The 13,306-nt window shown below is 39.0% G+C and overlaps 1 protein-coding gene and 1 non-coding gene across 3 annotated transcripts in view; both read right to left on the bottom strand.

Annotated features, from left to right (window-relative positions):
• Positions 1 to 1,270: 1,270 nt before the first annotated feature.
• Positions 1,271 to 13,306, bottom strand: part of PDZRN4 (PDZ domain containing ring finger 4) — a 369,168-nt gene continuing 357,132 nt past the window's right edge. For both annotated transcript variants that reach the window (XM_077753547.1, XM_077753548.1), the window contains 3 exons: positions 11,867 to 11,968; positions 7,374 to 7,490; positions 1,271 to 3,451 (listed from right to left, as the gene is read on the bottom strand). In XM_077753547.1, coding sequence (XP_077609673.1) covers positions 1,928 to 3,451; positions 7,374 to 7,490; positions 11,867 to 11,968 — 1,743 coding nt within the window. In that variant the 3' untranslated portion in view covers positions 1,271 to 1,927. The remainder of the gene's footprint in view (positions 3,452 to 7,373; positions 7,491 to 11,866; positions 11,969 to 13,306) is intronic.
• On the bottom strand, positions 4,596 to 4,733 carry LOC144223001 (U8 small nucleolar RNA). The gene has a single exon (XR_013332514.1). It is a non-coding gene; the product is annotated as a U8 small nucleolar RNA (small nucleolar RNA).

Below are 13,306 nucleotides of genomic sequence, written 5' to 3'. Positions count from 1 at the left end.
GACAGGAGAATAGTATAAGATAACTGGCGTGGAAGTGGGAAGCCAGGAATAAACTCAGAGAAGATCTAAGAAGGAGGAGCATTAGGCAGAGTGGGCAAGTGAATGAGCGCAGGGAATATAAGGCCAAGGCATCAGAGTCTGATTCATGAGCTAATAAGAAGCCACTGTCAGCTTTTAAACAGGAAAGTAACTTCAGAATTATTTAGATGTTGTGGGTCTACTGTGTCTCCAACAATGTCTTGGGTTGAACGAAGAGGTGATCAAACTCAGTCTGCATATGCATGGTCAATCTGGCCTTTACCCTGGAGGTATGAGTGACACATACATGGTTTTTATGATAAAAAGCTAGATTTCAAGAAACCAGCTGATAATCAGGCAATCTCATTTTTTCATTAATTGGCATATAAAGGCACTTATAGTTGACTATGATCACAATTATTATAAAGATGATTCGCCCCAATTTATTCCCAAATGATTGAATGAATAAATGCATATAGTGCTATGGAGTGGATTCTGTTGCCCCAAAATTCATATTTTGAAGTTCTAACCTCCAATGTGATGGTACTTGGAGATGGGACCTTTGGGCAATAATTAGGTTTAGATGGAGTAATGAGGGTAAAGTTCTTATGAGGGATCCAGTACCCTTATCAGAAGAGGCAGCAGACCACTTTCCTTCCTCTCTTTCCACCATCTGAAGACAGAGGGAGAGGGTGGCCATCTGCAAGACGGAACAGGGCCCTCACCTAGTTGCTGAACCTGCTAGCACTTTGATCTTGAACTTCACATCCTCCAGAGCTGTGAGAAATACTTTCCTGTTGTTTAGGCTACACAGTCTATGGCATTTTGTTATGGCCAAAGCTGGCTATTTTTATTTATTATTAGTTCATATTTCTTATCTCAAGCTGACCAATACACTTAGTGTCATTATAAACATTCTCCGACACTTCACTGATCCTCTCTCCTGGTCCCTCCCTGAATTTTTCCTGGCTTTACCTTACACAGGTGGCAGATAAAAGGAGATAACCTCATATTTACTGGATGTTTAGTTAGCACCTGTTAGACGGTCTACATATATTATCTAATTTAATCCTCATAAGAATATGTGACACAATGATCTATAGGAAGTATTTTTGAGATAATTTTATTGGGAAAAAAGTGATAGAAAATGTACACATTTGATAATCCACAATTAGGAATCTTCTAAATAGTGTACATATATAACTAATTTAATCTGGTAACCACAGTGGACAATGAAAATAAAACACTCCTTGATAACTTTTCTTAAGGATAATCAATAATTTATTTTTTATTGTCACAATTACCACAGTTATCTAGCTACATGACCAATGTCACTACATACCACGGAAGATTGTCCACTTACACTTTACTGAGACAAAGACAACGGCCATTGATGTGTTAATGTACAACGGGATGTTAAAAGGAGATGGTTTTTATGTGTAAGACAAGATGTGGCACATGATTTATTTATTAACAGATTTGATTTAATACATATTATGCCAAGAAGCAAGCATAGAAATGTTTTGGCATTGAGTTGTTATTAAAGTAGAAAATAAGCAAACTAGAGAAATAAATCCAGATCTTAACTTACAATAGATACATTAAAGTAGGAAATTAATTGGCTCCTCAGTATTTTTGTTCAAGTTTTTTGTTTTCTTTCCTTTTGTTTGTTTTTTATATATAAATGAGTAGTATGAATATATCACAAGTTAAAGAAAGATCTCAGCCAAAAAGAAGTTAACAGTATATGAACAACAAATGAAAAATTACCAGGTATTTTTGCTTACAAAAAATTTAAACTATAAAGAGTCACAAAATATATATAAAAATGCCACATTGAACGAGGCAATCATACTCTACCCAAACTGGTAGCGCCCTCCTAACATCGGCTGCGTCGCTGTTCATTCGGTCATACGGTGGTGACTGACAAAAAGGCATTATGAACTCTTGTGCCATCAGGAGATTTGGCCCCATGGGTCATCAGTTCTTGGATTGTCATCCAGTTGTCCAAAATTTTCTTGTTTCTTTTTTTCATCATCTTTTTGTGACTCAGTTCAAGGATGTTGATCTCCTTTCTGCCCTCGCTGCCACTCTGGGGGCTCTCCTTGAGACACTCCAACCGGCTCCGCATCATGAACTCCCGGCGCCGCCGCTGCTCCTTGGCCCGAACCAGGTGTTGCTTTCTTTCCTCTTTGCTCCAGTAGCGGCCCATTTTCATCTCGCTCATGGTGTCATCATCTGTCGTCATCCCACTGCGCTCCTCCTTGATCTTTAAGGCACGTTCCCTCAGAATCCGGTCTCGTACTGGTCTCTTTGTTATGTACCGTGTCCCGTCGCTCCGAATTTTCACCTTCCATTCCATCTTGGGCTCTGAACACTTCTGAGACTCCTTGCACATGCTCACTAAACTCAGCTGACTCTGAGCATACTCAACTGCAGATTTCTGTTGAATCAACTGCATGTAGCTTTGATAATGGCGGGCATGGGCTGGGATGTTTGCATATCTATAGGAAGAGCTGTGGTAAGGAGAGAGGTAAGGGATGTGTTCCCTGCTCGATTTCTCCTGATCAGAAAGCCTGTTGCTCTCTGAAATCTCCTTGCCTTCAATGCTGCCACCTGCTTCAGTGGTTTTGGCTTTGGTGGAGGTCAACTCTTTACTGCTCAGCCCGGAAGAAGACTGATTGGCGGCCATTGTGCTTCTCAGGTTTTTCTTATTGGTGAGGTTGATCATTCTTGGCAGGGAACTGTCAGGGGAACGGTCCACGGTGAGTGGAGTGCTTCGGCAGCTTTCAGCTGTGTTGTAAGCGCTAGAACTGTCCTTGTCGGACTTTTCTGGGTGCTCGATGATGTCATCTAGCTTTCCCCTTTGCATATCTAGGCTGGTGTTATAATTCCGGAATCCTCCATCATGCAGCGCCCAGAGGTCTCCATACTGGTCTGTCACTTTCTGGAGGCGGTGAGCCTGCATGATGTTCTGGCACTCCAGCTCAATGTTTCTCAGTTCTTCGTTAAGCAACTGTAGCTCGTGCTCCACTCCCTCTTGTTCCCCTTGATGGCATTCTATTGTGCTGCTCGAGTAATACAGGTCATATTCCCCATGGTTCCGAATCTTGCATTTGAGCTCCAAGAGCTGTCGGAATCTTTCACACTCCTCATCTGGGTTGCCAATGCAGTCTGAGTCGATGTATTCACCAGACACGAAGCTCTCATTACACTGGAGTTCCACGCTTCCTAGCGTGTCTTGGCTCTGCCCCAGCTCTCTCTTGCTCTTCAGAGATGCGCTGTTGGGACCCTCGGCTGCGTTCTCCGGCTCTGAGCTCTCGTCGTTCCGCAAGCTTTCATCGGTGCGCCCCACCCCACTGTCCTTCTCGTGGTTGTTGGAGGAGGACGTTGCCGTATCTGTTGTGCCCTCTTCTTCTTCTTGTTTTTTTGGCTAAGAAAACCAAGTGGAGAGAACAAAGAAAATTAATAATCTTGAGAAACACTGATTGTCGAAAAACTCAAAAGAGTGGTGCTTCTTGGCAAATGTGCAGTTCCTAGAGAGCTGTTCTAATTTTAGTATCCATGACACTTTTAGAGATAAAGGCAATTAGCTCAAGTCCGCTTTTTCTGAATTAAAATAAACCAAAGCTGCTTGGATATGGCTGTCATACTTGACTTGGGAATAAATAAAACATTAGGGCACATTTAAATACATGATCCTTACCTTAAGGATCTCTCTTACTTGGGAAACTGGCATGCAGGTGTGTAAATGAGGTGCCTTTAGGAGTCTCTGAGATGGTAACACACAAAAGGATGAGGGAGACAGGTGGTCTAAATGGTCTTCTGCAGAACGGAGGCCTGGAGTTCTGAAGCCGCATCACCTTACTATGATGATTTTTTTCCCTGAACTTTAAGTTCAGAAGAAACTTCACTGATATAGTAATGGTAAGCCAAACAGCACAGTGTTTCAAGAATAGGTTAGTACTATAGTCTCGGACCTTCTCTCTATCGAGGAGGAACTTTAATCCCAGATGTATTCAGCTTATTAGTGACACACAGAGAGATGGAAAAGGCTAGTGCCATTCCCCACAGTCAGGATTTCTTTTATGTCCAGGATGTCATATTTCTGGGTACATGTGTCCTGACCTTAGTCCGTCTCCAAATCACACTGCTGAAAAGCAACTATGTCATCTTAAGGCTTATTTGAGTGACATAAAAAATATTTTTCTACTCTCAGTAATATCGTTTAAAGGTGAATTTTATTCTGCTGAGAGTGACAGTCCTCATGAAAATCGAAGGAGCACTGATTGCCAGATGTGGGCATAATGTGAAAAAGTATATTTTTCACATATGTGTGAATGCATACTCATAGGTAAACTTTATTCCTCGGTAGTTTTTGGTTTTCATGCAGAACAATTAACTTACTGCCCGAAGAGGATGCGTATGTAGTTCTTTCTCTGTGAACAGGGTAAAGTTATTGTTTTCTCCACCACTCATCATATACGAGTCTACATGGCAGTTTCTACATTGTATTTTCTTTATGTGTAAGTCCACTATTTTATACATATTTTCCTCTAGTAGGTATAATTATACAATTCAATAAAATTAAGCCTGTTAGTGTTGCAAGCCCTGATCACACAGAGACGCTAATCACGCATCATACAGTCTCCAATCATCATGTTCTGATCTGCCCTCCCGAAGGAGGAACAGGTAAGGATTATCCTACCTGATGAGAAAGCCTGTTAGTGTTAAAGAAGAATAATTAAAGAATGCATGAACAAAGGTATTCTAAACCAGGTTTGAAAGAGTCTCTCAAAAAATTGTTTTAGTTTTCTTCCACAGAAGTCATGGTAGAACAAAACATAACCTCAGCTGCAGAGGAGAGAACCATGACCATGTGTCATTCTTGAATTCTCAGTCTTTCCCTAAAATATTTCTCCTCATTTGTTGAAAACATACTGAGATTTTTACATGCCTTATTGGTAAAAAAAAAAAATAACATTATAAATAAGTAATTGAGGGCTTGGTATATCCGTATGTTCCTTGCTACAAGCTGACAATAGTATCCAATATGGTGACATCAACATGCTGTGACATGACACCGCCAGAGGATGTTATTAAGTTGGACATTTTAGGTTACATACCACAGTACTGACATTTGTTTTTTCATATCTTTAATGAGCTTAAAAAATACAAGAAGGTTAGTATTTCTTTATCTTATTTTTTTGTTTATTTATTTATTTTGGAGGAGCTAGAGCAAAGGAGGACCAGAGAGAGACAAAGACAGAGAATCCCAAGCAGGCTCCGCACTGTCAGCGCAGAGCCAGATGCGGTGCCCAATATCAAGAACCATGAGATCATGACTTCAAGAGCTGGACGCTTAACTGCCACCCAGGTGCCCCTCTTTATCTTATTTTTATATGGAGTGCAAAGGATACAGACAAATTATACCATAAGCGATGTTCCACAGTGTGTCGAGAGCCGCCATAAGGCCAAGGATAGTGTGTAAAGTGAAATTTGTAATGTCTACATACGTGTATTTAAGTTTTGTAGTATGGATACACATCTTATTTTTATTTTTTTAATTGAATTTGCCTCTCTGTAGTCACTGGTTTATGAGCAAATGTGAAAATAAAAAGGTTTTCCATTCTCAAACCTAGAATTCCTAGTTTCTAACGTAACACTATTCTATCATTTATCATTTCCTATGGAATTATTATGGTGACAGGCTTCTACCAAGACATTTCTAATGTACTATTATTGTTTATAAGGGCAAAGGACTTTTAAAGGTTTCTGTACTTCTTATCATTTTTCAGTCTCATGGTGAAGAAAAATTTCCACACGATGAGAATCTAACCTCAGGGACATCTAGTGTTACCTCAAAAGACCTAGCATTTGTATTACATCTGATGAGTAGGCAGCATTTGACACCCTATCACTTCACCTGAACAGGATTTCTCCCTTCTTTCTTTATTCCAACATCCTCCTGTCAATTCTGTATCAGGTCACATTTTGTATGTAAGAGAGAAAAAGCCTCGAGCAAGGACTTTCTGGCTTGTAACTAGCAGCTGCCACCAAAAAATATCTTCATCTGTGGCCAGCGTTGAAGTCACACATAAAAATTTCAGTCTGTCCTACCTATATTGAAAAGCAATCACCACAATAGCAGCATTAGTTTTGAGCATGGGCTACTGTTTGTGAAGTGGCCAATGAGCATCCATGCTCAGCACGGAGTCGAGCACGTGGTTATGTTGACACTGTAGTTTGCAATATAAGGATTTATTTAACATATGGGCATAGGTGCACACACGCACACACACACACACACACACACACACACACACCTCTGTTTTAGAATGCTAGCATGTCAGTAAATTCCATCCTTCACTTCGTAAAATGATAGGATGCTTGTGTTTCATGTCCCTACGCCTAACTGTGCAGCATTTAAAAAAAAAATTATCTCTTAGAATGTGTTAAGAATTAATGTTGAGAATAAGATGATAATTAAACAAAATCAATAAACTGATGGCAGAAGTGTTAATGAGTTTGTATCAGGCAGTTGAATAACATGAATTCAACACACAAAAAATCTAGAAAATATTTTCAAAGATCTAGTATATACTGATCTTGTTTTTATCCAACAGGAACAACAACAATCAGAAAAGAATCCCAAAACTCAGTTTTCCACAAGCCACTCTGTAATCTTTCACCAGCAATGAATTAAGAGCAGGAACTTTGTTCATTTTCTTTGTGTTCTCAGGATCAAGTGTGGTATGTGGAACGTATTAGGAGCACAGCATTTTTGGTTGAATGATTATGTGAGCCTAAGGCAAGATGATATCAACAATCTCAAATAAGGCAACTCTTCTTCAGGAGTATACAGGTGGAACTGTGATACCAAAACCACAAACAAGACTGATGGCCTACAGCATGTCACCATCATACTGTAGTTGCCCAAATACTCAAGCAGACACATTTATATTTTAAATTGTAAAATTCACTTTGGGGCTTTGGGGGGAGAGGTTATCACGTGAGATAAAGTTGGTCTCCAGTTGGCATATTGAAAAGCAAGACATATTTTTGCTATTAAATTTCATCATTGGGTTGAACAGTCCCCGAGTCAACATTTCAATACTACCAGACTCTGTCAACAATGGTCCCAAAGCTTTCCAAGCTAGAAAGGTATCAATAGGAAAAAAAATGTATTTATTCCCTCTGCTTCATTTGACATGCCCATCTGCTCTAAAAAAATTACCATTACAGAGATGTTTGATCAAACTCTTTGATTTGGTTTTATACTCCATTTATGGTTATACATTAAAAAAAACCCCACTTAGCCACATTTCGAATGTCGTTCAAATTGTTGGCCCTACCTGCTCCACCTCATTGGCCGTGCGCTGCATTGCTTCATTATGCTGCTCTTCCAGCATCTCCAAGTTTAACTCCTCTAAGAATTCATTCCTTTCATCTTCCAGCCATCCTTCATCCAGCTGCAAAAGAATACATTAGTACATTATATTAGGTTAGTGGGAACTCATGCTAAAATAGAGTAAACTTAAATGGCGATGCCTGACCAGTTCCTTTTATCATAATGATTCTCTTCAGAATACCAGCCTCTGATAGTTCACCTCTCAGAAGGAGGAAAAAGTGATTTAAAAAAAATTGGACTTGTATGCCTTTTATCCTTCCCTGAAACACAGCTACGGATTTTCTCTCATAGCCAAGTAGATCTCACAGCATAGAACATTACCATCTTTCAAAATGTATGAAAAGCATATTGCATAATCCACAGCTGTCACGCTTATTACCTCCAACAGTCCCCGTGTTAAAGAACTGCAATGGTACTAAGAGGGCCATGAAACAATTGGGCTTTTTTCCTTAACAACAACCTCCAATGAGACTACACACACAGTGTTCCCCACCCCCTGAACACACTGCTGCTCCTACCCTCGTCCTGCCTTTTTGTTTTTAAGCAGATGGCTTCCAACTTAACAAGATGGCTGCTTGCCACAAATACAGACATTTATTTTATCTGGGGGGAAGAAAAGAAAAAAATTTAAGTTATTCTTCTCATTTAAAAAAAGGTGATGCTATGCCATATCTATTTTAATTCAGTTTTCACACCTAATTGCAATATATATATATATATACACACACACACATACATACACACACACATACATATATATACGTATATAGGTATATGTGTATATATATCTGAAACTGTGCATTTAAGGGGACTGAGGCAGTGTGGAGCATGCAGGGTTTTGTTTGTGGGTCCAGAATGTAGGTATTCTGGTGGGAGTCTTATACAAATGAAACTGAATAAATCCTGTTGGCTCCTCAATAACAAGTGAAGTGAAAAACCTTGCTAATATGATGAGTGTTGACAGTCAATATAGATAATTTGCCTCAAAGTGGATTTCTGGAGCTGGATTACATAAATTAGCTGTCTATGCTGATTAGATTACCTGAATTATTGTCCGTGCTCTGTTTTACTCTGTGTTAAAAGAAACAGCAGCTTTCTAATGAGCCAAAATTGACAATACGGTTGACCCTTGAACAACAGGAGTTTGAACTGCGTGGGTCCACTTATATGTGCATTTATTTTTTGATAAATACACTACGCTATTCTATTTTTTCTTCCTTATGCTTTTCTTCATAACATTTTTTCTCTAGCTTACTTGATTGTAAGGAGTATATAACACATGTAGCATATAAAATATGTGTTAATGGACTCTTTATGTTGTTAGTAAGGCTTCCAACCAACAGTAGGCTATCAGTATATTAGTTATGGGGAGTCAGAAGCTACACGCAGATTTTCAACTGGGTGGGGGTGTCAGCTCTCCTGTTCCCGGCATTACTCAGGGGTCAGGTATAGTTTGAGGTGTTTTCAGCCCTCAACAATGACAAAGTAAGCTCTTCAAGATAAGTGAGATGGTAAAACTTCGAGACAAAACAAATTCTGAAAGAAGGACATCCAGTTGCGCCAGAAGAGGCGTTAGCATATATGTGTCATATTCATTAATATGAAGGTGGTTGTAGGTTTCTTGGTATTTATTAAAGGCTACCTAGAACTTAAATTACCTCACATTTGACTGGGATGAAAAGTGTAGACACATTTATTCATCCTCGTTTATCTTCATGTAGCCTGAAAAACTTGAACAAGTTCTACCCCACTGGCTTTGATATGCAGATGAACTGTGAAAATTAAGCTGACTAAAAATTCCAATTCAATTTATAATTGTCCAAGCTTTACATTCTCTAATCCCTTTTAAGTTTCATGAAGCTGCATACTCTAGACTCCAAAAGAAATGACATAAAGCTAGAAATGTTTCCTTTTTATAAGCACACCAAGGGCTTTTTCTTTAATCATGTCAAAACAAAATATTTGCTTACTCTGAAGTAGTGAATGATGGAACAGAGTCTTCTGAAATTTAAATGAATGGGTGGGAAAGATAAGAAGAACAAACAGTAGAAATTAATGATTCCCTATAACTCTTTTCTTATTAACAAATCCCACAGATCCTTGAGTTGCCATCCGTAGTCAGTGTATGTCTGCTCTGATAAGTCTTTCCTCTAGGCTAGAGGTATACACAGCATAGTAAGTAAGGAGAGATCCTTCTTGCTCACTCCTTTCCCTATTGTATTTACCCTTCTACCTAGATGTGCATTCACGACAGTCTGATTCAGGCTACACCACAGACAGACCTTTTCCTTGAGCTGAGCTGCAAGAAAGTAGGGCTCTCATTATGAAACAAGGGGATCTGTCTACACAGTAGTGGACACACGTGGCATTTCAGGGAAAGGAACAACCTGCATTGTCTCTAAAAGTAGTGTTTACAAGTTCCTGTGCGAGCCCTCTCTGCCCCAATGTCCCAAGGGGAATAGGGCCAAATAGCAATATCTTTAATGGTCTGAGGAAGAAAATGGGCAGGAAATGAAAGAAAGTTGACAGGGAATGAAAGAAATGAGTTATTTTAAAATATTGCACAGATGTACCATATTGCCCCCAGCAACTCTGTAGATCATTTCTAAGAATGCAGAGAGTACTTGAAACATTAAAAAAAGAAAAAGCTTAGATAAAGCACACAAAAAACTTCCACATTCTCATGGGATAAAATTCATATGCCAAAAATGCAATAATAAGATACACTGAAATTGATTTAAAAATACAGGTGACAGAAAGGCAAGTTTATGGGTTTTTTTTTTTTTTTGGTCTTCTTTTTTCTTGCCATTTTATAGCATGTGCTGCTTAAATTACAATTTCAAAAATATGGTGTTAAAATGTATTTTCTTTCCTTATTTTTCCAGAAATCTGATTTTCTAAAGGCAATTAGCTTTCTTTCAATGGCATGAGGCTTCCTGAGGCTCGAGGGGCTAAAGCAGATCCCGATTTTGACAGGATGGCATCTTCCCCTCAACAGTGGAAAGGAAGTCTCATTTGAAAATTCATCCTCCGACATTGATTCTATTGGATCGGGAGCGTAGCCAGATATTTGAAAATGCCACTGGTTCTAGCAAGCATACGTGTTCTTTTAGCTATAGAGCCCATCTTATGTCATTAATTTCTACTCTTTCCACAGTCCATTATAGCCATTCTGTGGCATGGTATAAGGAAATGGGTCAATTCCAAATTAATAGAATTACTAGCAGTTACATGGAAAGGGCAGAGCACCCACATTATAACATTGAAATACCTTTTCTACAACAGGGATAACTACTCCGTTCTCTTCAACTTACCATGAATTTCACTAACATGTGTTTAGCCCCTTTATTCTGTTCTTTTTCAAGAAAACAGGGTCAGTGAGACTAACTGATCAGTTTGCCAAATTTCGAGGTAATTAGTGACATTTCACACATAGTTTCTAATTTACTCCTAAACAGGCAGTCCAGCCAGTCATGTGGGCTCCCTTCCCCACTCCTGAGACCTCAAGTGAGTAACTTTACTCTGCCTTGGGCAATAGCAGGCTTTATGGGAACCATTTAGAATGGTCAAGGGCATAAAGGAAATATATGCCGAAAGGGTGATCTTTTATAACCACTATATTCAAGTCAGGATTTGGTCTGACACCGAAATACACTTACTCAATGTAATTTATAGATAGTATGTAGTTACTGAGTTTGAAAAATATCAGATCAATAACCTGGGAGACAAATGGTGATATAACCAACTTCACTCAAACTACTGACAGACGGACAGAAGGTTGACAATGTGCTATCTTTTTCTGCATTGTGGCGGGGTATAAAAAGGATATAAAAGAGAGACCAATAGCACTTTTCTTTCACCGTATTACCTCTACTTGACTGTCTTGACATCGGCCTCTGTAAAGATATAAAAAGCAATTTCCCTAGAAGCTATCAGCTTGTTTTTGGCTGGACAGATGTTTTTGTCACCCTATACTTGGAAAAAATTCATTCACTATACATGGAACTACACCATGTTTTGTAAGCCACTTTATTTGATAAAGTTGTTTGAAAAAGATTTAAGTTGATAGCTAGATATGCTAATGTTTCTCTCATTAGAGATTCTTTCAAGGTACCTTAATATGCCAATTAAGTATTTTTAGATAGAACCTTAAAGCAAGGATCCATACAGAATTAAAAATCACACAACCATTTTTCATTTATGAATTCATTCAAATAACTGGCAAGTGGAAGGACAGAATAATGATTCCATTTTGTGTGTTTTTTTTCCTTCTTTTTTCAAAAAGATAAGGTTGATAAGGTTGGTAAGTTAGGAAAGAGGACTCTTAATTGTGTCTTGTGTACTTGACTTTACAAATATATACAGTACTGATCTGATATAGAAGAGCAAACAATGGATGTGAAGTTCAGTCTCCAGATTTCGGATCTCTGTTCTGACCTGAGCCTCTGGCCTTGCGACGAGCAGCACGATTCTCTTGCACTCCTCACTCGACAGCAATGCCACTGCTTCTTCTCGATTCTGGACGTCTTCCCCATTTATCTAGAAAACAAATGAAAGTGGCACATTAGTTTCCATTTCCACAATGCTGCACACAATAAATGGCAAATATCAGCTCATTTATGGTGAATGTATGGACAATGAAGCTCACACAATGGGCTCATCTTCAGCCCCTCAGTGGTAAGTGCCTTCACTCAATTACGCGCTTACTGTAAGAGCCATATCGATCCCTGAAGGATGGCGGACATCAGAGGAAGCAGTTATGTTCATAAATGTCCAACCTGCGCCCTGGCAACATACATCTAGCAACACAATTAACCAGCCACTGACAGGTGACGTTCATCTTTCTCCGCTCAGAGTAATGGAAGTGTCACTCTGAGATAATAGTGCTGGGGGAAGCAAGACTGGCAATACCACAACTGAAATCCGTCATCCTGCACGCCTGCTACGAGCCAATTAGAGAGCTACAGTATTATCTCTCACCAGGCAGTGCTCCCAGGCCACTGCTGATTGCATTTTCATTTAATCATCTCATATTTGTGTGGGTCTGACTCAGTTGCCCCAAATCACTCCCAGGATCTCTTTCAATTGCTTAAATAATCAAAAGAAGGAACAGTGCATCAGTAACATCCTCATCAACACTCCAGTTCTTTCTAAGGTTCATCCATTTCCTGAAACAAGAAAACTCATGAAATCTCTTAAGGCTCATCTCTTAAGTATACTTAACTTTTTAAAAACTAATACAGAGTAAAAATGGCTTTTGGAAAGAAACCAAGCTTGAGTAAACTTTGTATTAAAAAGACTCCAGTGGAATTCAATATATATATTTTCTTTCCTTTTTCTAAGTTCTGCTTAGAAATTTCAACTTTGGGTTTAAAGGACTCCAGTGGAATTCAATATATAAATATTCAACATATATATATTTTACTTCTTTTTTCTAAGTTCTACAGACAGAGTAAATAAGGTTCCTGAAGTTTGTATTTTAAGCTACATTTTCACATCAAATGTATTTAGTGCTGAGTTAACTGAACTTTCTTTGGATATTTTATATTTATTTTATTTTATTGATTGATCAAATCCATGGAGACAATGAGATTTTTGATCCATAGCACATAATCAAAATATGCAGAAAGAAATTTCAGTTGGAGAGGTCAAGTGATTCTATCTAAAATAAGTATTATTTCAATAAATGGAAAATGTGGGGCCGCCTGGGTGGCTTAGTCGGTTAAGCGTCCGACTTTCGCTTAGGTCATGATCTTGCGGTTCGTGGGTTCGAGCCCCGTGTCGGGCTCTGTGCTGACTGCCAGCTCAGAGCCTGGAACCTGTTTCAGTCTGTGACTCCCTCTCTCTCTGACCCTCCCCTGCTCACGCTGTCTCTCT

Source organism: Crocuta crocuta, unplaced genomic scaffold (genome assembly GCF_008692635.1).
Source record: "Crocuta crocuta isolate KB4526 unplaced genomic scaffold, BGI_CrCroc_1.0 scaffold30, whole genome shotgun sequence".
In the NCBI taxonomy this organism is placed as follows: domain Eukaryota; kingdom Metazoa; phylum Chordata; class Mammalia; order Carnivora; family Hyaenidae; genus Crocuta; species Crocuta crocuta.
This window is presented reverse-complemented; position numbering and strand designations above follow the sequence as displayed.